Source organism: Haliaeetus albicilla, chromosome 17 (assembly GCF_947461875.1).
Source record: "Haliaeetus albicilla chromosome 17, bHalAlb1.1, whole genome shotgun sequence".
NCBI classification, from domain to species: Eukaryota; Metazoa; Chordata; class Aves; order Accipitriformes; family Accipitridae; genus Haliaeetus; species Haliaeetus albicilla.
Genome location: NC_091499.1, coordinates 30,583,736 through 30,606,058, shown reverse-complemented (window position 1 = coordinate 30,606,058; position 22,323 = coordinate 30,583,736). Strand labels below are relative to the sequence as shown.

The window sequence follows — 22,323 nt, the reverse complement described above, 5'->3', positions numbered from 1 at the left end:
AAGCAGATACAAGTAATCATTTCTCATATATTCTAAAGTCAAAACCAAATTTAAGTAGCATGGGTGCTATTACAGAAAGGTTTCAATTTTGTCAAAACTGTGCTTGGACCAGCATAAAATGGAAAGACAGCTGCAATTCTTGTGCTGTAGTCCAGTCAGGTAAGTCATGTGAGTAACTATGGGGTTGAAGAGGACAGGGTTTGGCAGTTTTTCACTCATGCCACCTGTGTTGACAACTTTCACATATGCTGCAATTTTTTAAATGGGTTAATATGTAGTTTTTGGCAATGTGTGAAATAGGACTTTGTCAGCTGCAGGAGAAGGGGGTCTTCCTGTGCTGCTCTTACATCCCAGTTTGCAATTGTGGTAACTGGCATCCTGGTGCTTTTTTGTGGCCACTTCAAGTTTGAGGATTTAACCACACAGATTAGACATTTAATTGAACCTTCCAGTAAGAACACCAACTCAAAAACTGGTTAATCTGGTATTTGTCTTTGGTGATGATTTGTTTCTGTTGATGAAACTAAATATCATAAAAAACACAATGTCTTAAATATTTCTGGCCTGATAAAACAGGATGGTCCGGTTTTCAAAATGTATAGGAGGCTTTGTTTCCTTTGTGGAACACCATTAGAGGTATGCTTTTCTTAATATGGACACACCATGCTTTATAGATATATATGTTTTGGGGGGAGTTTTCTTTTGGATGCTTTATAAGCACTGGTCATTTAAAAAATATAGATATATCTGTGATTTGGGGGGGGTAATTGTTTTGGTTTTTTTTAATGTGAAATTTTAAGCTTACTTTAACATTATAGCAACAGAAAAGGAACTGAAACCAAACGTGGGTGAATTCTTTTCTTATCTGCAGTCTAGGCTTTCCTTCAGAGTTCTGCATTCAGTAAGTCTCAGTGATTGTGCTTCCATACTCTCTTTGACATTTAATATTCTGTCTATATGTTTATAGAAATTACTTGGAGCCACTGCAGTGGCAGAGAGGGCTCTTGTAAGGATTAGGGTCCCTAACAGATACACTGGGCAGAATGAAATGCGTAGGTATTAATTATAACTTTGTTGAAAATTCTCTGCAAAGAATCTAGAATTCATGCTAGTGCTGATCTGTAAGTGTAAGAGTCACCAGAAATGCTCCAGGAATAGTTAAACTTGGCTGCTTTCTATTTCCTCAGGAGAGTTCAAACTATCCTGAACTGAGAGTTTCTTTGTAACAGCCAACTCCTAAACCATCTGTTTGGTGGGATTTAATAGTCTTTATTAAATAAAACTTTAATAGAATAAGGAATAGCATTTGCTGTTTGCTAGTCTTGCAGAACTCTGCTCTCTAACTCACTGCAGATGAGAGAGTTTTGTCTGGTTTCAGGTTAAAAGAGCATTAGGTTAAGTTTTCTGTCCACAGGCATCCCTAAGGCAAAAGAAAAAACAGTGAATAGCTTCATGCATGAACTGGTATGGTTTTCCTTTTTTTTTTTTTCCAAGGCTGCTTTAGCCCATAGTTTTTAGTAATTACAGAAAACACTTTCATTTTCTTCAACCAGTTGGTTGAGGGAAGATTGTATTTTTCATCATCTATGATACAGTTTGCCTTTCCCTGTGGTGCAGAAAAGGCAGAATAGTGGCCAAGAATGCTGAAGGATTTTCGTGCCCCCTAGTGGCTCCTCTTCCTCTTCGTCCCCCTCTTCCTCTTCGTCCCCCTCTTCCTCTTCGTCCCCCTCTTCCTCCTTCCATGTTTAGTTGTTCCTAACCCTGAAACAAACCCAGGTCCCCGCCTGTTCTTCTTTGGCGAGTGCTAACATTATGTGACCAAATCGCGGAAGGCAAATTAATAGTGGAATTTAAAAACAAAAAATGATTTTTCTTTCTGTCCTTGTAAGCCTGGTTCCCAAGAGCAATAACCTCATTCTGGAGGGAGACTTGAAAAGCTGGCTAGCTGAAAAGCAGCAGAGGCTCTTGAAAGGACGGCTGAGAGGAAGGAGGCACAAAGGAGGATTTGACTTTCCTTGGCCCCTGTCTAGAAGCCCCAGGACGGAGGTTCCCGAGCAGTAAGCCGTGGAGGGAGGACTTGCCAGCAGTTGGAGATGGTGTGGAAATACTGTTCTATCTGTAGCGAAAGTGGACTGTAAGCTCTTGCAGCAAAAAGAGCCAGTGGTACAGTTTTCTACTTTATGAAGGTGACTTTCTTCTTTCCTGCCTCCCCTAGCCCCATCACAAACTATTAATCCTTTTCTTCCATATGTAGTGCATACTGTATGTTACCTCACTTTCTGCTTGTTAGATTTCTTCCTGCTCCAAGTCCAGTATTAGAGCTGAAAATGTGATTATTCCACTAGACTCCAGTGAATATCCCACTTATTCAGATAAAATACTCTGACTAGTAGTCGCCTTTTTCTTATCAGGAAGGTTTGAAGGGTATGTTGGCCGGGACTCAAGTAATTGTGATTTTTATTTTTTCTTTCCCCCCAAGTGTTTTCTGTGCAGGCATTTTTTCCATGTGATACACAGTAATCTCTCTACCACCTGAGAATATGAAGACCTTTCTTTTTGTCTGCTCTGTCATAACCGCATTTATCAAGCTGGTCTGTTCTGGCATTAATCTTTAATTACCGTTTTGCATTTTGGTATGAATTGAGATGGCCAGTTTGAATGCAAGGACTCTGCTGTGATGAAGTGAAAAATTACTTTCTCTGAAGAGCTTTTTTGCAGCTTCATGCTGGTGGTTGTAGTATGGGAATTGTGCAAGTCCATGCCTGAGAACTGGTACCCCGTATGTTTGTGTGGGTTTTAAACTTAGCTGTTAAGACAGCTATCATGGAGGATTTGATTGTTCTTTAATTTGGAATGGAAATATTGCTGTTGGTCTCAATGGGTGTAGGAGGTGGCTACAGTGATAACTAAAAGCCTCTTTATAAATCAACATGTGCTGAAATTTTCAAGCAGGCCTTCAGTGTAATGAAACTGAATTCACTGGTTCCTGTGTAGCAATCGTCGTGGCAACTTATATCTGCCAGAGATCTGTTCTTAGACACCATAATGCTGGTTGATGTTCGGCAGAGTAGGTCTTGGGAACGCAGGAATAAATGGACAATAAATCAGCTGAAGTTGACCTACTATTATTTCAAGGTCATGTTCCAAGATGTACTGACTTACTGCGTATATTTTCTTTCCCTGAGGTATGAGTCAGAAGCTTTTAATTAAGGCAGATTCTTTAACTTGCCAACCCCTGTAAAACTGTGTTTTAGAAATTAGTAAATGCCGATACATTTGTTTGTTCTTTTTCTTCCTATGATTTGTTTGGGGATTTTTTTTGTTTGGTGGTGGTTTTTTTGTTTGGGGTTGGGTTTTTTTTGAAAGACATACTGAAATTGTTATCTACTGCTTTTTTACTTCTACAGTGTCCCAACATGTTTTTTTAAAAATCTGGATTAAATGGCACGTGTGTAGTTCAGTGTATGCAGTTCAGTATGTATTTGAACACAGTCATACTGGGTCATTTAGCCCAGTCATTTGTTGAGTTCCTGGTTAACAGTAGATGTCTGAGAAAGAATATAAGAACAAGGAAGGCAGATAGATAATGATTTTGCTTCAAAATATTCTTTTGGACCCCAGCAACTTGTGACTAAGACCTCTAAAGCTAGAGGTGTTATCTTGTGTTTAATAACCTTTTGTTGATTTTTCTGTCCTGAGTTTATCTAGTTGTTCTTGAATTCATGTAGTCTTTTAGAGGTTGCAATGCCCTGCTGCAAAGTGTTCCACAGTTTAACTGCGTGTTGTAGGAAGAAGTATTTGTTTTGAACCTAGCAGCAACTGATGTTATTTGGAACCCCTTAGCTCTTGTACTGGAAGAGAAGGGAACAATTGTTCCCTATTCACTATTGTTTGCAAGCTGATGTAAAACATAAAGGAGGACAGAAATAAGAAGAACCTTCTTTCTGGGTTTGGGGGGTTTTTTTTGGCTGAAATGCTTTTGGCCCAAACAATAAAAAATGAAGTTGGTAAATTGTATCTGGTCTAAAACTTTATGGATTTGGAACAGTAAAAAGTATGCAGTGGTCCAAGGTCCTATACAGACTTTTAAAACTCAGCTTTATGGGTGTTTAGCTGGGAGTAAGAAGAGGAAATTAAGAGGAAAGAGGAAATTATAACTGAAATTCATATAAATTGATTGAGTTTTGATTTTTATTTTTTTTTAACCTGATTTATGCTAGGTTTTCTATTTGTGCATAGTGTGGTTGGGCTGGAATTAGGGCAAGATTAACCAAAGAGAAAGAAAACCCAGCTAGAGTAAATATAATGAATATTCCTGTCTACTCCATCTGTGTGTTTAATTGCTTCACATTAGGATCACTTAACATTTTTTAATTTCCTATTTTTTTGTAGGATGGGATGAATATGTGCATGTTTATGCAAAACACCTTAACCAGACTTATGAGGTAATATATTTTATTTACCTTTCTTTATGAAGTAATTACAAGGATTGGAATATGTTTTGGCTAACTCTTTAACAAGATGTTTAAAGTTAAATACGTAGTTTTAAGTATGTAATTTTGAATCCCAGACCTTGTATTCACACATGTTAATCAGGTAGGTATTTATGGATTTAAATTAGGCCTTGACATTTTGCAACTATTAGACTTTCCAGAGATTGAAACAGGAAAAAAAAAGATCTATAGGCTTGTATGTGGAGGGCCAGGAGATACCTAGAGTTAAGGAGATCTAAGCCTTCAGAGTTTCTGAAGCTGACTTCTGTAACTCAGTGGAAATTGGTAGCTCTTAAAAAAACAAGCAGGGCCAGCTTATGCAGCCTACACAGGTAACATTTATTTAATATATTTATTTAATCTTCCCACTTCATAAGAGGACTGTATTCAGTTCTACCATCTGGTACTTCTGAAAAACATTTTTTCCTTTCCTTTAGATTTAGCTTCCCTTAAGAAATCACATTTCTATTAAATCCATGTGTGATAGAGTCTGTCTTTTTTCTGCTCAGAGCTCTTTGAAGATAAATATTATTTTTCTTTTTTCAAATAATCTATATGAGAAAATGTTATGAGTTAACATTATTCTGTAAAACTGCCCAGGAGATTGGAGACTTAGTAGCAGTACTACTGTAAGGAATCCTCAGGATCAGAATTAGAATGTGTTTGTGTAAGTTGGTCTCCGTATAATCAAAATTGATGGGGCAAAGCAAAGAGGAGGAAGTTGTATGAAGATTAAGCCCTCACCTCAGGTGTCTTGACTTAGAGTGTGTTGAAGCTGTGGTTCAGGGGGAGCGATGAACTGCTGTCTGGGGACATCTCTTGTAGATGGGATCAGACTCCCTCAGAGGGAGCGGAGGCTGACTGTCATCCTGAAGGAGGTGCCTCAAAGGGATCAGAGTATGGATGTAGGGGACTTGGACCCATATCTTCTGGTTCCTCATAGACCATAGGAAAAATGAGGTTACCCTCTTCCAGTGGGTTCACTTGGGCCAGAAGAAATTGTTGGTGCTTCTGTTAAAGTAGAAGTAAAACCAAACATGTGGTCATGATTGGGAAGCTGACTTCTGAATGTGGTTTCAGAACTGCTCAATGAGTTAAATGTCTCTTCGTAGTAAAAGACAACACAGCTAAATCAGCATGCAATTTCTGGGACTAACCAATTGTCTTTATTTCTTAGGGAACTTGGCTTATCCTAAGTCAGTCACTGTTCATTAGTATTCATTTTGCAATGGCAGTGGGGAAAGTTCTCCCTACATACTCTTCCTTCCCTCTGTCCTTTGAATTACCTTGAACATGATTAAACACCTTGAGCATGATTAAATACAACACCATCAAACGTAACAGATTGTTGCTATCCTCAAAGGATGGTTTTGTCCTCCAAAAAAAAAGTTTTGTTGATGGCCGAGATGATAGAACTCTGAAGAAGGTGCTGAAGGTCTCATGCTAAATCTCATTATTTTTAGATAACCCAGCCCTTCAGTTCTTTGTGTCCCCTTCTACTGCTTTCTGTAGTGTACTGGCTTAGCATAGAGTCTTGTGTCGCTGTCCTGTCACTTGCAGGATATTCTTGCAGATAATCTATAGCAGGTATTTTTCATAACACAGTACACGATCTTCTCTGATTCCATTTGATATATCTGTCTTGCTGTTTCATTTTGGGATTCCATATCAATTACAGAATAATCACTTTGGCATGAGTGGAATTGGTATTGTGCTGGTTACCCACAAAGATGTAGTTATTTGAATGAACTGAAACAGTATATTTTTCTGAACTTTTACTATAGAGGTGGTTTGCTTGAATTCTTTTGTCATTTCTGAAAGACTAAAAGCATGAACTTTGCTTACAAAACTCTCTTGTGTAGATTGCCTTTGATCAGTGTTGCACTGGTCCAAGGAAAGGCTGTTGGAGGAGGAGCAGAACTTACCACAGCATGTGATTTCAGGTAAGATCAACAATTTGAGTAGCTGTCATGTTGGGTCAGTGATTTAATGACTACACCTATGAAATATGGAAGCTTGAGGTACCACTTTTACCAGGAGTCATGTCCCTGAATTCTAAGGCATTTGGAACTGGGCTTTGTCTGCAGACTTCACAGGAAAAAAAAGTTTGGGTTTCCTGATAGTACAAAGGAAAGATTACTTACTGCCAGGTTATGCAGTTTGAATCACTGTGTAAAACAAGAGCAGTGAGGAGCTTTAGCAACCAACCGTGTTATACACCAAATGGGTCCAACTTCTCACCCCCGAGTGAGAGGTAGGAGGACTGCAAAATTGTATATCCCCTTATGTCTCTTTATGTGGCTGTCATAAGTAAAAATAAATAAATAAAACTCTCCATGAGTCTGGTATTTAATGTTCTGGGTTTATTATTTGTAACATAACTTTGCACTGTACAGTTTTTGAAACAAGAGTGTGGGGTGCAGACGAAAGCAAATGAGGTTCTGTCCCTGTTTTTTTCTATGCAGGTGCAGGGATTTGCCAGCATGAAACAGCTAGCAAAAAGCAGAAGGCTTTAGTTAAAGAGGCTGAATGCAGAACAGGAACTGAAAGGAATGAAAATAACAAAATGCCACTTTATATAAACAGTTGCTAACGTGCAAACAGCCTACAGAGGTAACAGGATAAGCACTCTCCACAGCCTTTCTGACAATGAGGAGCTTTTAATAAAGTTTTTATCTGAGGAGATGTGCTCTTTCAGAGGGCCTTAGCACCTGAAGTAGGAAGGGAATTGTCCAGAACAAGCTGAAAGTACTTACATTCCAAAGTAATACTAAGCAAAGTACCCTAGAGTATTACAGTGCTGTTCCAGGTATCAGGAACAGGCTTTGGGTAGAGGAGATGGTATCTGCATTGCCTAAGCCACTCGGAGGCAATACTCCTTTGCTTTGAAACTAGGTGCAGCTGTATCTTTCTTCATATCTGCACAGCACCCAGTGAACTGGAACCCCAGCTCTGACTTATGGCCTCTGAGTACAGGCTGTATTTATTATAAATGCCTAGTAAATGTGCAGAGAGGTACTGTGTTTGACAGCTGCAGCGCTGGCAGGAGAGTGCACCTGGGAGACTTAGTAGACCTGTCTGTATCTGCGAGTCCGTTGACAGAAAGTGAATCTTGTTATCCCTAAATAGGAGTTTAGGGAATGTGAACATAATGAAATGGAAATCTTTTGGCTTTCTAAAATATGTAGTTTCTACTTTTACTCCAGCTATGTTGTTTGACATACTGTGTAATTATAGTCATTGTCAAGTAGCTAGTATTTGCATGAGTTGAGCAGCTGCAATTCCTCTGATGTTATTGCCATAATTTTCATAATAACTACAGCTGTTGATCCATCTTCCATTACTTTCTAACACGCCCATTCAGTGCAACTAAATAATAGCAGTTCAGGAGCAGCAAATGGGACTTAATTAATAACAACAACAAGACAGAGAAATGTACTGTGTGCTGCTATTGCTCCTGAATTTGAGAATTTTAATACTGGGGGACAAAATCTGGGTTTTCTTGAGGACTCTGAGTAGATATTAGTGAACAGATATTCTGTCATGAGTCACTAGATGCCAAAAGAGGAACCTGAGAACAGAAATCAGAAGGATTTGTTTTCTTCCTTGAATAAACTGTTTGGATATTTTATTTTATTTATTTTTATTTATTTTTGTTTTTTAAGAACAAAATGAGTGAGTTGTGGCTGCTTTTAATTCTAAGTTTTCAAATCCACCTCTATTTCTCACAGTTACAGTGTAAGCTACCAGCTGCTTGGTACTGGCCTGAAATGTTTTCTTATTTTTATCTCTGCCAGTTTGTACTACATTAATTATACTGATATGGTTGAAGTGATTCACTTGAACCAAAATGGCCTATGTACCTCCTCTGAAATATGCTCTGGCAGCATGATGCACACCTCTACTAAAGTACTAAAGTAGAGGTGTGGACAAATCCAATTTTAAAATAGCTGAGGTGGTTTAAGATGTTACTGATGTATTCATCCAGTGGCAGTCCTTGTGGCTAATTGTCTCTTACTCTGTTTTAAGCTAGCTCATTTAAAATTGGATTAGGGAGGACTTGGATGAACTCTGACACATTTATTGCTGACATAAAGGGCAGTGACGAAAAGTGAAAGCATCGTGGGTCACTCCACCTTTTATCTGGAGGAAGAGGTCTTCTCAAAACATCTTCTTCAATCTTAGTGGCTTTATGGGTTGTTGCAGAATGACTATCTGTAAGAGCAACATCCTTATAAAGATCATAAATATGTGATTGGAAAAAAAAAAATAAATCAATGTCCTGACAAGTGCAAGGTAACTAAAATCCTTTCAGACTTTTTCTGATATGAAAACTGGGAAGGTAAGGCTTGTGACATTGTAATTATTTATCTCAATTATTTCTGTAAAACTGAGTAATGTAAAACCATGCAGGTATGAAACTTGTTTGGACAGCTGAGCTTTTTAGTGCAGTTTCAGGAAACCTAGACTTTTTTCAGTGTGCCACAGTGGAATATTCTCTCTGAGCCTGTGAAGATGGCTCATGGGTTCTGCTGCCAAATGTCAGTGTATGTTGCGGTTCTGCGTGATGCTGCAGCCGTTTCAGTGAAGTGCACAAATGACTGTGATGTTGGATTCAGTGATTGAATTTTACAAATAATTGAAATGAAGTACCTGTTCTGAGTTCCCCGTATGGAGAAAACTTGAAGTGTGTCCTGTACTTACACAGTGCATGAAGTTAAGGAGAACAGATTTGGCAGGGCTGGTTAAGAGATTTGGACAAGAATTGTAGTGGGTTGTTGGGCAGTAAGCTAACAATTAGATATGGGGCAGAGACAGTTTGGTAATGAATGTATTTGTGCAATTAGTGGATCACAGTAATCTCTGAGAGCAGTAGCTGCAGTGTGCTACCAGCCAATAGCCATAATAACTAACTTTGCATTCTGAGCTGTCTTCTATTTCACATTGGTGCCTTTGAGAAATCTTGCTGGGGTGATGTCTGTGTAGGTCTTTTAGGCACATCTATAACTTTGAAAATTTGGTCCTATGTCACTTGGTGAATGGACTTCCATTGTACCTGAGTGCTTGTGAAAAATATGGTCTCTTCTCCCCTGCCCCCTTTTTCCTCTCTAATGCTACTGCAGTCAAAATAGAGGTGTGTCACTGCCATGTGAATCCAATTTAAAAGGTGGTATCTCCAGGCAGAGGATGAGAGTGCAAAGATGGAAAGCTACCCATTTCTCTTACCGTTGACCTCAAAATGGGCTCATAGGTAGAGGCAGCAGTATTCTCCTTTACTTTTTTAGAAAATGAATTAATCAACTATAATTTCTTCAGCTGTAATTGATGTTGCACAATTAAATTGTGAAGGGCCAGTTTCATTACAGTATCCTACTTAATTAAAAGCACCATTGATTTAAAGAGGTATTTGCTTTCTGAGCAGACATCTGCCCTGTATCTCTAGGCATGGCAGAGTCAAGCTTTTAACAAGGGAAGAAGCTTATGCTAATAATGCTGCATTTATCAACTTGACCTTGCTGCATTTTAATTGGATGTTTTCTGTATGTTTGTGAAATCTGTAGGCATGCTTAGTATTACATTTTAAGGTGTTAGGCATGTTCCATAAAACGCCTAATAAGAGATACAGTGAAGTGCGCTGTTATTGAATAGCTTTTGTTGTGTGTGTTCTTGTGCTGACTTGTGTTTATTTATAAACAAGCATGCGTTTAGTGCATTAAATGTATTTTTTATGAAATAAAAGGAGCAGAAGAGAATATAACCACTACATAGATGTAGGCCCACTATGACCAACTTTTCAGTTGTTGCTCCTTTAAAAAAGAGGAGAAGGGAGGCTGTAAAGACATTAGTATTCCACAGTTAGCTTTTCCAAGAATAGGTTTCAGAACATCAGAGCACAACACACTAGCTTCTTTGGAAATATTTGGCTGTATGCAAAGATTTTGGCTTTTAGTTTTATCAGGAGGAGCTTTTAGGTACACAAGATGCTGCTGTTTGAAATCAGGGTGCCTCAGTACACAGTAGCTCTTTTCACTGGGCAGAGCATGATATGAATGTAACGGGATGGGGCTCACATATTCATGAGTTCTTGCAAAGTCTGGGCTGACAAAGCACTTTTCATTAGATGTGACCCCGTAACGTTGCTGCACATCATCAGGAGAAGAATCAGTAGCCAGATCTGAGAGTGGGTTCTCACAGCTTCAGGTGCTTGCTATATGCCATAGATCACTTCTTTTTAACTATATAAAATTTTCCTCTTTTATATATGTATATGTGTGTGTGTGTGTGTATGTAAGACCTCCTTCAAATCAGCTGGCAATTTTAGAATTCCATTGCAGTCATGCATCACTTCACATTTTTAGAGCCCTGGGAGGTTTGTTAGTACAATTTTCTGATGAATTTTCAGAGAGATGGATTATGGTTTTAAAAGTTTCACGTTGCCTGCCTTTAAGAAGGCTGTTCTTATTTTTGACCTGGCACACTTGACATCTGGTTAAGTAATCGCAGCACTGCTAGGAATGGACTTGAGAGCTTGTATTTTTGGGCCTGTATTTATGGACTGGTATTGGGTTTTTTTCTTTATTACCAGTTTTCATTTGGGTTTGAATTTCATGTGTTTACTGTCTTCCAGGCAGAGGATTTTCTACGTAGTCTACAGTTCAAATTTACCACTGTTTGATTTTACTGGAAATGTAAATAACAGCAACAAAGCACAAATTTGAGTTGACGTTTTCTTTCTGAGGTTGTCTTTTTGGTGGGATTTACTTCATTCCAAGTTTTTGGGTTTTGGTTGGGCTTTTTTTTCCCTTTGGGAGGCCAAACTATCTTATCCTGGGTGAATGAGATTTTTGCTACCAGCATGTGTCTACATTTTAGACCACTTCTACCATGCAATCTTACGCCCTTTCTGTTGAACAATCCTGTCTGCAGCTGATTTGTTGCTGCACAGTAATAATAAATAAGATAACCCGGATAATGTAAAACTTAGATAAGACAGATTTTAGGGAATGCAGAGCTGGACCCATGCTGATTCTTGCTGAGATGCTGGGCTGTCGGTACACTGTAGGCTCAAGGAGAACTAGTTTAGGAAGAGTACAAATGCACTGAAATTGTCCATTATGCTTGCATCTGTGAAGTGACTAATCCCCAGTGTAGACACACAGCCCACAGGTATTTGAGTTTGACACTCCATTGCTGATCTTCACTACCAAAATAATCTTTTTTAAATATATATATAATCAGGTAGCTCCACAAGTTGGTTAATACGAAGGCTGAGAAGCACTTAGGTATTCCGGTCTGCTGATTCCGAGGTGGGATTATGCTGAGCTGTGGCTTCACGAGGACAGACTGCTCGAGATGCTCGCCTGGATGTGGGAGGAGGGCGTCCCGCCTGCGCGTTCCCAGCTCACTGCTGCTGGTTTGCCAAGCACCAGTGAAGATGCCTGTATCAGTCAATTATCTCACTGAAAAGCAACAGAAAGCCTAGGTATTTCTTGTTCTTACAGTGAGTTAAAGCGGTTTGTAAAGGGATATAGTTTTGGCTAGAGCCAATGTAAAGGAGGAACTCGGCTTCTAGGAGAAGATGACAAAGAACAAAGGAGGGGATGGGAATACCATCTTCTTTTGGCTCCAGGGAGCTGTTAGATAGCCTCAGTTTCCCCTGAGGCCACAGCTTTCAACTGCCTAACTTTGCATTGGATCTGCTTCCAGAGAATGTATTCCAGAGTCCCCGTTATCTATCTCATTTTTTCAGTCCTGTCACGTGCTATTGGAGGACTATGAAAAGAAGAACTCTTCCTCTCTTTATCACTCCAGGTAGCAATGTAGTTAACATTGTAGATATCCAAAGGGTAATCATCCACATCAGAGTTACTTTTCATTGAAATGACCAAGTGTGCCCTAAATGACTCGATTTCCCTTGGTTTTTCCAAGTGTAAGCAGGCATTGCTCTGTGGATCTCAACGTACTTTCATTGTAAACGTTGCCTTCACAATTGCAACTTCCAGTCTTCCCCTTCACCCCCTGTTTCTTTGTTTGCCCTCTAATCTAAAGCAGCCCAATGTCTTACTGAAGATTTTGAGCCCTGCAGGCTGGACCTCTGTGTTCCTTCCAGGCTTACCCAAAATTGTGTGAAACAAGACTACAGACTGTTTGAACCTGTAAAACTTGGTGGCTTCAGCTTCCTACATCTTCCTGGATTCTGTAGTTAGTAAGAAATGAATTGCTACTGCTGTAACTCAGCAGTCACAGTAAGAATAATAAAATCACAAATTCTTATGTTAAATAAATTCCTACTGTGCTTATACTGTTCTATGTGTAAGAACTTCTACTGTATCCATAGTCTGTTACTAGGTGTTATCCTCCCGTTCTGTTTTGTGTGCTGATGCGTTCATATTCATAAACAAAAAGCAAATATATAGACTGAGGAAAAAACAATAATTTCAAGTAGTGTGGATTTGTGTGTGTATGAAAGAGACAGAAAGATTATAAAATAAATAAAATAAATAAATAAATAAAAAGATACCAGGGGAAGTGATACCTTTGGTGATAAAAGAGTTGGTCACACTCTTAGGCATATTTCTGGAGGTTCTGTTATAGTTTGCTGAAAATGTGCCTGTTTCTTGTCCAGCTAGTCTGAACATACCATCAGTTAGTGATCTGAAGCTGGCCTTAGTTCCCCATCAATATAACTAATATGCTATATTAAAAAGTAAAGAGGTGAAGAAGCTAAGTTACTGTTTTAATATAGAATTTTAATGTTAAATTCTGGATCCCATTTATGCCTTTTTTGAGATATGTCATTGTGTTCCCTGCTCCCCCCCCCCCCCCCCCCCAAAAAAAAAAAGCTCTGAAATCATGTATCATACCTGTAAAACATAAAATTCAGGTCGCAGCCACTGTGATCGTTTAAAAAACCCACAACCCTCAGCATTTTTTGAGATTATTAACCTGGTACCCTGACAAAATGGCAACATTTCATTACAATTTAATCATCACTGATTTCAAGTCAGCGTATGATCTCTCTTGGCTTTAGTCAGAAATTGTTGTGTAGGATGTGCAAATGCAGCATCGGTAGCACTGCACGCAGAGGCAGCTGAATTTCAAAGTGTGTCTTGTTACCCTAGGTCTTGCGAAGGGTTGTTAGTGTGATGTCACGCTGTATTTTAAATCCTTTAATGCTATCGGTTGCAGAAATATGATACATCAAATCCATCATAAAGTGTTAGAGCAACTGGAACCTTGCATCTCTTAGGGATGATGTCAAGAAATGCTGTTCCTTTCCAGTCGGCTGAGTTCAGGCGAGTGAGATGATCTTTGCCTTTTTGACATTTTAGATGCCAAGCTCTGAGCCAGAGTGTGGGGAAGCTCCCCCTCCCCTTTCTGTAGCAGCAGCAGAGATGAGCAAAGAATATGACTGAAATGTTCTTGCTTTAAGAGACTCTTGAATTTGGTCCAGGAGACTTTTGTTCTGTTTTCCTTGGTCTTGATAAACATCTATGATGGAAATAAAGGTTTGGGAAACCAGTGTTATAAACAGGGGTATATGCTGCATGAAGTGTGCACATAATTAAAAAAATAGAATATTTTCAATTTGAAAACAAGCTTCAGTATACTTTTTTTGATTTCTAGATGAATACTGACATTCAGGTTTGACTGAACATTTAAATTTTCAAATAACCTTTACCTCCAAGTGGTCTTTTTTTATCGAAGAATCTGGTAAAATATCACTAGATCTTTTCTGATGGAAATTTTTGCTTTAGTCTAAAAGGCATATCTGTTGTCGAAAATGTTTGCTTGAATGAAATCCAAATAGCTGTAGTTCCTTCTCTGGAAGGAAAGACTCATATAACATTTTAGATTTCCAGCATGAGTAATTTTTATGTGAGCATTATTTTGGCGTTCACTCGCTTACGTGTTGAGACTTCGGCAGCCTGTAAAGAATAGCTAAAACCTGCTTCATGGGTGAGACCCAAGTGCTATGTCCAGATGCAAACTACTCCGAAAATAATTGTATGGTAACGGAGGTTGCAGCGTGCCGGTGCCTGGGGCCCATTGACCCCAGGGTAGTACAAATAAAGTCATAGCTGGGAATTAGGAGGAAGGTTTGTTAGCAGGGGAGGAGAGATGGACTGGTACCCCGTGGATCACTGTTGTACAACCGCGGGGAGGACGGGGGATCCAGGCACTACATTTTGAACGATGGTGCTTCGGTCCCACCGTATGGCTCTGGTGATTTGTGTCATTTCAGCATTTACACTGTACACTTCAGGGGAATTACAGCCTCCCCGGTATAACTATCTGTGTTATTCTCTCTGTTCTGTGCGCTCTTAAATTGTGGTATGAACCTTGTGTAAAGCCTTCATAAGCCTTTGTAAAGCCCTGCTGCCCCTTCCCCACCTGCGTACGGGGTGTGTTCCCCATGGACAGGGGAGCTGTCATTGCTAACTGTCTAATTGTATAAAGTCTCTGTTTTCCCCACTTGGGAAAGGCCTTTTAATTGACTCTTTCTGCTGGCCAGCCCTCTCCCCAGCTCCACAGCCCCCCTGCGTGGTGCTGCCTACCTCCCGCCCCCCCCCAGCCCGCCGGGGGGGTCAGTACCCCAGGCTGGGGAAACCCCCTGTGAGCATCGCCTGTGGACCTGGAGAAGTATCAGCCTGGGAAAGGGGACACATTCGCTTTGAGGTTTGGCCAAATAATTTTCTTTCCTGTAGGGGAGTGGGGGTGGGGGGAGCTTGTCTTACTTCCTTTAATGCTGCTTGTGGAGTTTTAATCAGTTATGCTTTTTTGAGCCCCTATTTCTTGCCCTGTGATCCATCATCTAATTCGATTTTTCATTCCTGCTACAGAAAAAGTCTTTCTGTAATTTCCAGTATTCAGCTTCATTTATCCCTTTTAGAAGAAATGTAGCTTTTTACAGCATGCTTTTCTCTCTCCAGTTTCTGTGAAGCCACGGGTGAGAAAGTGTCAAGCCTGAGGTAAAAAATTAGATTTAAAACCCCTGATCCAGGTCTGCTGGGTGAACCTCCATCTGTAGCTGACTTCTGGGAGATTCTGGTCCAGCATGAGATTGGAAGAGCTGACTGCATGGATGGCAAGCTGGTATGACAGTGAGCATCACCTGCAGGAAACTTTTGGGGGGCCCTACCTTGTCTTGTTTGAGGCTGCCCTGCTCCCCTTGTAGGATATTAGCAACAGCTTCTTTCCTTCCATAATCCTTCTCAAATGAACAGTCTTTCTGGCCCTCTTTTAGCCAGTCTCCTTTGATCAGGGAAGTGCTTAAGAAATAAACCTTTTTTCACTTCTCTGGTTGTTTTTGTGCGGTCACATCTGGACCAGTTTTAGTCTAGGTCTTGCCAGATCACAGAGAGCTTGCTCTGGTGCTTTACTGTGCTCCTTTTTGCTCCTGATAGGCCTTTTCTTAATTTTTCTCAGTGGAGACTTTGCTATTGATGAGATGCTGGTTTGGGGGCCATGCAGATTTCTGTATGTGCCTATTATAATTAACTCCTGTTACTCAAAGGATCTTTTTCTAGTAATAGTATTATTTTGTGCTTCTTCCCTGGAGTGGCTTCCTTTGAAATTGGTAACCTTGCAGGCTCTTTGAGTTGACTCTTGCTTTTGGAGGTTCATCTTCCCTTGAATGTCCCAATGTTGGGGCAATAGATGATGGAGTTATCCACACCTTAAGCTCCTGTTTATTCCTGGAGACCATATTCCTCCTAAAATGGCTCATGTCTGTTCAGCAGTTTGTGCTCTGATGTCCCTGTGTTCCATCTCTTCCTCCAACTCTTCTCTTGTTACTACAACTTCCCATTTTTTTTGATTCAGGACTCCACTTTTCAGACTTCTAGCATCAACCAAATGTTTTGTGTCTGCAGATGAAAATATGACTTTGTCATTCTTTCTTCTGCATTTCAGTTGACTCTGGGTGATGTGAGCAAGCAGGATAGAGTCAGGTTATAAATGGTTATTTTCAGGTTTCCTTTGAAGAGTGCATCGCTCATTGTTTAGGTCCATCTGCTCCCCTCTGGGAAGTGCCCTGGGGTTTCCCAGCCAACCCACAAGAACATTAACTCTTGCTCAAGCAAATACATCTGTAATTAGGAGTCTGTTTTTTGGATCTGATTTTGACCCTGATCCCTAGAGTTCCATAAAATGCATTGGAAAATCTGACTGGAGGACTGCAAAGGTAGGTGGTAAAGGCAACATGTGCTAGGGAGATTTGAGAGATTTTTCTAGGCTACTTTATGTGAAGCTTGATTCTTAGCTGTTGTTGCGAGTGGGGGGAAAATGGATGCACTAAGAGTGTTACAAAATAATTCAGTAACTATAAATAAAATTCCATATAATCTGTAAGGCAATTTGAAAAGAGCTGTGAGAAAAGTGAGCTCTCGTGTTGGTGAGATTTCTTAGGCTGGCATCAAGCCTACTCCTTTGACACCAAGTTTTAGAGCGTGCCTAGAACACTCTGTACTTGGGAGGCTTGGTAGGATTTTTTATTTTCATTTTGGTTCTTTGGTATCATTTTAATTTATTTAAACCTCAAGTAAAGAAGGTGTATTGTTTTGCGTTTGGTTTTGGTTTTTTTTTAATGATCAACAGGATTTGAGAGGTGACTTTCTGATGGGCTTACTAAAATAGTAGCTGGACCTACTTCTTTCCATTGCATTCCTGTAGTAAAGGTTACAGATTAAAGCTCACAAACAGGAAAGATCATTAATGTGCACAGTCTTCTCTTACCCTATTGAAATTTGGGATTGCAGAGCAGCTTCGTGCAATTGTGTCCAAGATATGCACAAGGGACGTAGTTTCCCTGAAATCTCTTAAACCATTTTGTCTTTATTTTTGTATTCTTCCGTGGTTACCATTTGGGCATCTGTCAAGTGAATATCTGTGACTAAAGGATTTTCAGAAAGAGCAGAGATCTGGGGGGTTGTTTTGATGATGCCAGTCTGTACGGACTATCACCAACAGCACGTACGACGAATCCTTAGTTTTATCGGTTTTACAGTATTTTCACTTTGGAAGTCTCACTTCGTGTTGCCACAGCTCTGAAGCAGCAACTGCCGTAATGTCTAATGGTCTTACTCTTTCTGTGCATAGGGCAGAAACATGAGAAGCTCTCCATGCCAGAGAAGATACGGCAGAGGAGCAGGGGGAATTAATACTAGCAAGCTGTGCTGCGAAAGCGTGGAACAGTTGTGGCTGGCCGATATTCACTGCATTGCTACAGTTAAAAAATCTGCTAAATAGAATTAGCAAGGAGTTATTGATTAAATGTTTAATCGGGGCTTTTTGATCCTTTAAAACCTATCCAATTAATCAAGTGAGATTGAAAGATAAGTGAAATTATGGCTTTTTTCAGGATGAATCCACTTGTTAATATTGTCATAGAATTGGGCGGGGTTGGTAATAGACGGTGTAGTACGATAGCTGAATTTCAGAAAAATTTTTAGCTGTTTTGTCTAGATAATCACTTTACAGAGAACCTAGGTAATTATTTGATGGTGTAGTGATAAAGAGACTGATGAGACACTGCACTGGATAGGCAGAGACCGATTAATTAGTCCCAACTTGCTTTTTTGGAGGAGACTGTCTTATTCTTGAGGATCTAATTCTAACAGCATCTGTCATGAAAATTGAAGTTAAGAGTGGAAACTGCTCATCAGCAGTTTTGCTGACTAGCTCATTTGTTTTAGTGTGGTACTGCATATTTCTTCTGCAGAATATCATTCCCACAGTACATTGCTGCTTCAATATTCATTTTTATTGCAAAAATTACTTGTTAATGCAGTTGTTGTTTTAAGGTGAGTTTCTGCAATAACGATGGAAGGCTTGTGTATTGGAATATTGAGCAAGGCTAGAACTAGTTTTTTTTTAATTAAAGATGAAATGTTGTACACTCTGCAGTTTGATACTGATGAAAGTATTCCTAGCCTTTCCAGTAAGATTTATGGTCCTAAGAATATTTTGAGAGACAAAGTACTTATACAAGACAAGTTGTCACTGTTAGAACACAATGTTGTCATGTAATTAACTATCAGTAGGTTTCCAGGTTAGGTCTCCGCAGGCACAAGCTGCAGCCTTAACTTTAGTCAGTACTCTCAACTTCAAGTTTTCTGTGGCTTTGTGAAGATGTCAAGGCAGTGGTTTGTATTCAGGTCTTTTTTTCAAGGCTATACTCAGGAATTACTTCTGTTGTTAACAGATTCTGGAAAAGGTAGGGATGAGTTTTGCAGCAAATTGCCAAGGAACATTCATATACGAGGCCTCAAGAATTTGTGTCTTAACGCTAAAGAAGTTCTGTAGTTTCTTAGATGTGCACTAACGCCTGTCCGTGTGTGGTGGGGAGGATAGGTTTTAGAGATATTAAATGGGAAGGCACATGATATCTGGTGTATCTTCCTGACTAAGATTTGGAACAGGTATCAGAGGTGGATTGAGCACTAGGCACGTGTTAAAACTTGCAGGGCCACCTGCCTTGCTAAGGAAAATGGCAAGGAGGCAGCAAGCCTGGAGGTTTCCAAACTGCAGTCTGTGCTACCTGAACCGTTCAAGATAGTGTGCGGTTGCAGCAGTGCTTGACTCCCTGTGCAATGCTCCTTGCCCAGGCTTCAGGCAAGATCCCTTAGCACCCTTGCCCGAGCCAAGGAACCAAAGCTCCAGAATTGGCTGGCCGCATTTGCAGCCAAGGGGCTGGAAGCATCAGAGGACATCACCAGGACTTGGGTTTTTGGGGCAGGGCAGGTGCCCCCAGCATGTGCTGCAGCCACTAATCATGGGTTTGCTCAGCCCTTTTGTGACTGTAGGAAGAGCTTTATTCTGCTGTCGGCTGAAGACCCTTTCACACGCTTACATCTCCTCAGGCATGGACGGACCTTGATTTTCATGTGCCGTAATGGACAGTGCAGGAGATCCCAGCTATTCAGATCCTGTAGTTATACAGAACTCTGGATGCCTATGGCAATGCTTTTGTCTCCAGTGAAAGATTCAAGGTGACTTCTCTCTTTTATGGAGATGTTTTTGCTTTTTGCACCCAACTACCTACTTCTACCTCATCTGAACAGCTACTGTGTTTCAGCTGTCCACTTTAAAGGTTTTTGTTGTTGTTGTTGGGGTTTTTTTTCAAAGCCAGAGATTTAGTATGCTGCCTAGAAGATATTACTTGATATATGTGGTGCACTGGGCCAACCTGAAATAAAGGACCTCTGTTTAATCACAAATCAGGGCTTTTGTTGAACATATAAAGGAACAGGTAGTTTAGTTCTTACTCTGATGCTATAAATTCAACAATCGTAACTCTCTCTTGCTTTGTTTTAACTTACTGTAACACCCTAGTTGACTAAAAACATCCCATCTACTGCATGGGTTCAGCAGCACTTTCATTTTTTTGGTGGGTTTTGCGTGCATCAGCAAGAGAGAGGAGATCAGATTACAGATATTACCTGTGTAACTCTCTGTCTGCTGCCTGAGTGACAGTCACTTGCTGCAAGAACCCACCGCCAATACTGGGATATCCTGTGCCCCTTGGGATGCTGAAGAAGTGTAAGGAAGATGGAGTGAGACTATGAGGTGCAAGGTGCAGGTGAAGTGATGGGACAGGGACGGTATTTTGAGTGTTGAGAAGGTGCAGTAGGAAAATGGAAGAAGTGGACAATGGACTCTGGCTTTCTTGCTCACTTAAGATCCAGCATGCATTTGAGAGCTGCTGCTGTGGTGGATGGGCCCGGTAGCACTTGCCAAGTAAAGTTACAAAATCCTGAAGTAGTCACACCTGAGCTTTTGTCACTTGCAAGCAAGGTCATCAAATTTTCATGCCCACCTGGCAAAACAAGTTCCATTTGCATGATAAACACTGATTATCCACAGATAATGTCATACCTGACCTCTAACAAATTCTTGAACTTGCACTCCCCAGCAGTGTGTATTTTAAAAAGCTGATTTGGCCACATGTCAGCATAGCACGGCTGTTACTTAATTTAACAAAAGTTAATTAACCTGATATCATATCGATGAGTGTATTGGAAAAACATACGTATTTGGGAAAGTGTATGACTGGACTGTACCTCAACTTTGTTCTGTTATTTGCGGGTTAAAACAAATGTTTGGCCCTTGATAGCCTTCCTACTGTTACCGTTTTCCTAGTGGTTTTCTTTTTTCTTTAATGTTGCTGTTTTCCTGTGCTTAAAATAGTTGTGTGTGTGGTTTGGATGGCTGGTTGAAAGCCTTTGATATCAATACTGTATTCTTGCCGTCTTCACTAAGTAATGACAGTCGGCCAAAATGCACGTGTGGCTGACCATGACCATTGCTTTTCACGTCGGCTGTCTTGCATCTATGTTTTGCAAAAATATCCAGTTGTATTTGAAAATTTCTCATTATTTCTGTAACACTTGCTCTACAGCATGTTAAAATTACAGCTGTCTTTTAATTTAAAATTTATAGAAGTTAGCTGATTTGATGAGGGAACTTCCTATGACCCAAGGCATAAGCTTTGCTTAATATTTATGCCGATTGGTGGTTTGAGAGCAGGAGGCCAAAGTATTTGTGGGGGAGGTAAAAGTCACCTCCTGTGTTTCTGGCTGCCCTCTCTCACTATAACCATAGCTGAGAACCAGGTGCTGCAGCCCTGCGTGATGCCAGCTGCCTCCCACCATGGTGTGCCAGTCTCACGCCAGTTAAAAGGAGAAGATTGGAAGTCAGGAGCTGTGTCCTTATGTGACACTGGGATGGGAACAAAATCCAGGCTGCTGACAACGTGTTTAATGTTTTAGGCTTCCTTTTTTTTCCATCATGTGTTTCAGAAGCATAGTGGTAGCTTTTAAAATGCATAAAATAGAGGAGGTTATTTATCCCTCCCTAGTAAACTTTATTAGTGCCTTTGCCCTGTCAGAGTGCTGAGCAGAATTCAAACCCCGAAGTCCAGGAAATTATGAGATAAAGGCCAGCACAAACCTTAATGTAATCTTAATTCTGCCCAAGGACCTGATGATACCTGTTGGAACAGTTCAGTAACAGGAGTACCATAAAAAGCAGGTGTGAAAAACTGAGAAAATACATTTTTGTTTGCATTTTCAGCTTTCATTGTATATGTTCCAGCTTAAAGTAGCTGGGAAATACTTTAGCAAAGGAAAGCGTACCTGTTAGCTCGCAGCAAGTGCTGCCTTCGAGGAAGCAAGTGGACCTGTTTAAGGATGGGATTTGTTAGGTTGCGTTGTTAATGGCAAACAAGGTTTTCTTCTCACGTGCATTGCCGGTGATGTGATGTGATGCGATGCGACGCGACATGACAGTTGGTAGTTGGTGGGCGCAACGAGATGTCATGGAGGGAAGGAATCCTCCGATCAAAGGTGGAGGATTTGTAACATTTAGTGCGTCTGAGAACATTTTAAAATGTACAGCAGGAACATTTGCTGTAGATCTTTTTTGCTTTAGATGACTAACCCAAAGTTGGCTGTGGCCCATGGTGGCTCTGCTTTCTTCCTAGGGGTGTTGTAGTGCTCGTAACATGGAAAGACGATGTTCTTAAAGAAGGTTTCAGCTGCACTTTGGTGCTTATATTACCTTAGCCTCTTATTTCCAATTTAAGTTGTGAGGATTTTGCTACCCTTCACATTTCTGAAGGATGTTTCTGCTTGTAAGGTCTTCAGATATTTTGTATGTTAACTACATTTAATAAATATTTTTTCAGTATTGTCATGCAACAGATTTTCTTCTTTTTTTTAGGGCAGGGAAGGCATGTGTCTAGGAGCCTAACAGTATGATGTTCCCCTGGGATACAGGAGACCTGGATTTTAATTCCCTTGACCTGGAAGACAAGAATAGGCATACT

The 22,323-nt window shown here is 40.2% G+C and overlaps 1 protein-coding gene across 5 annotated transcripts in view; it reads left to right on the top strand.

Annotated features, from left to right (window-relative positions):
• The window catches only part of ECHDC1 (ethylmalonyl-CoA decarboxylase 1), a 43,309-nt gene that overhangs the window by 13,203 nt on the left and 7,783 nt on the right, over positions 1–22,323 (top strand). For all 5 annotated transcript variants that reach the window (XM_069805199.1, XM_069805201.1, XM_069805200.1 and 2 more), the window contains 2 exons: positions 4,393–4,445; positions 6,356–6,436. In XM_069805199.1, the coding sequence (XP_069661300.1) occupies positions 4,393–4,445; positions 6,356–6,436 (134 nt within the window). The remainder of the gene's footprint in view (positions 1–4,392; positions 4,446–6,355; positions 6,437–22,323) is intronic.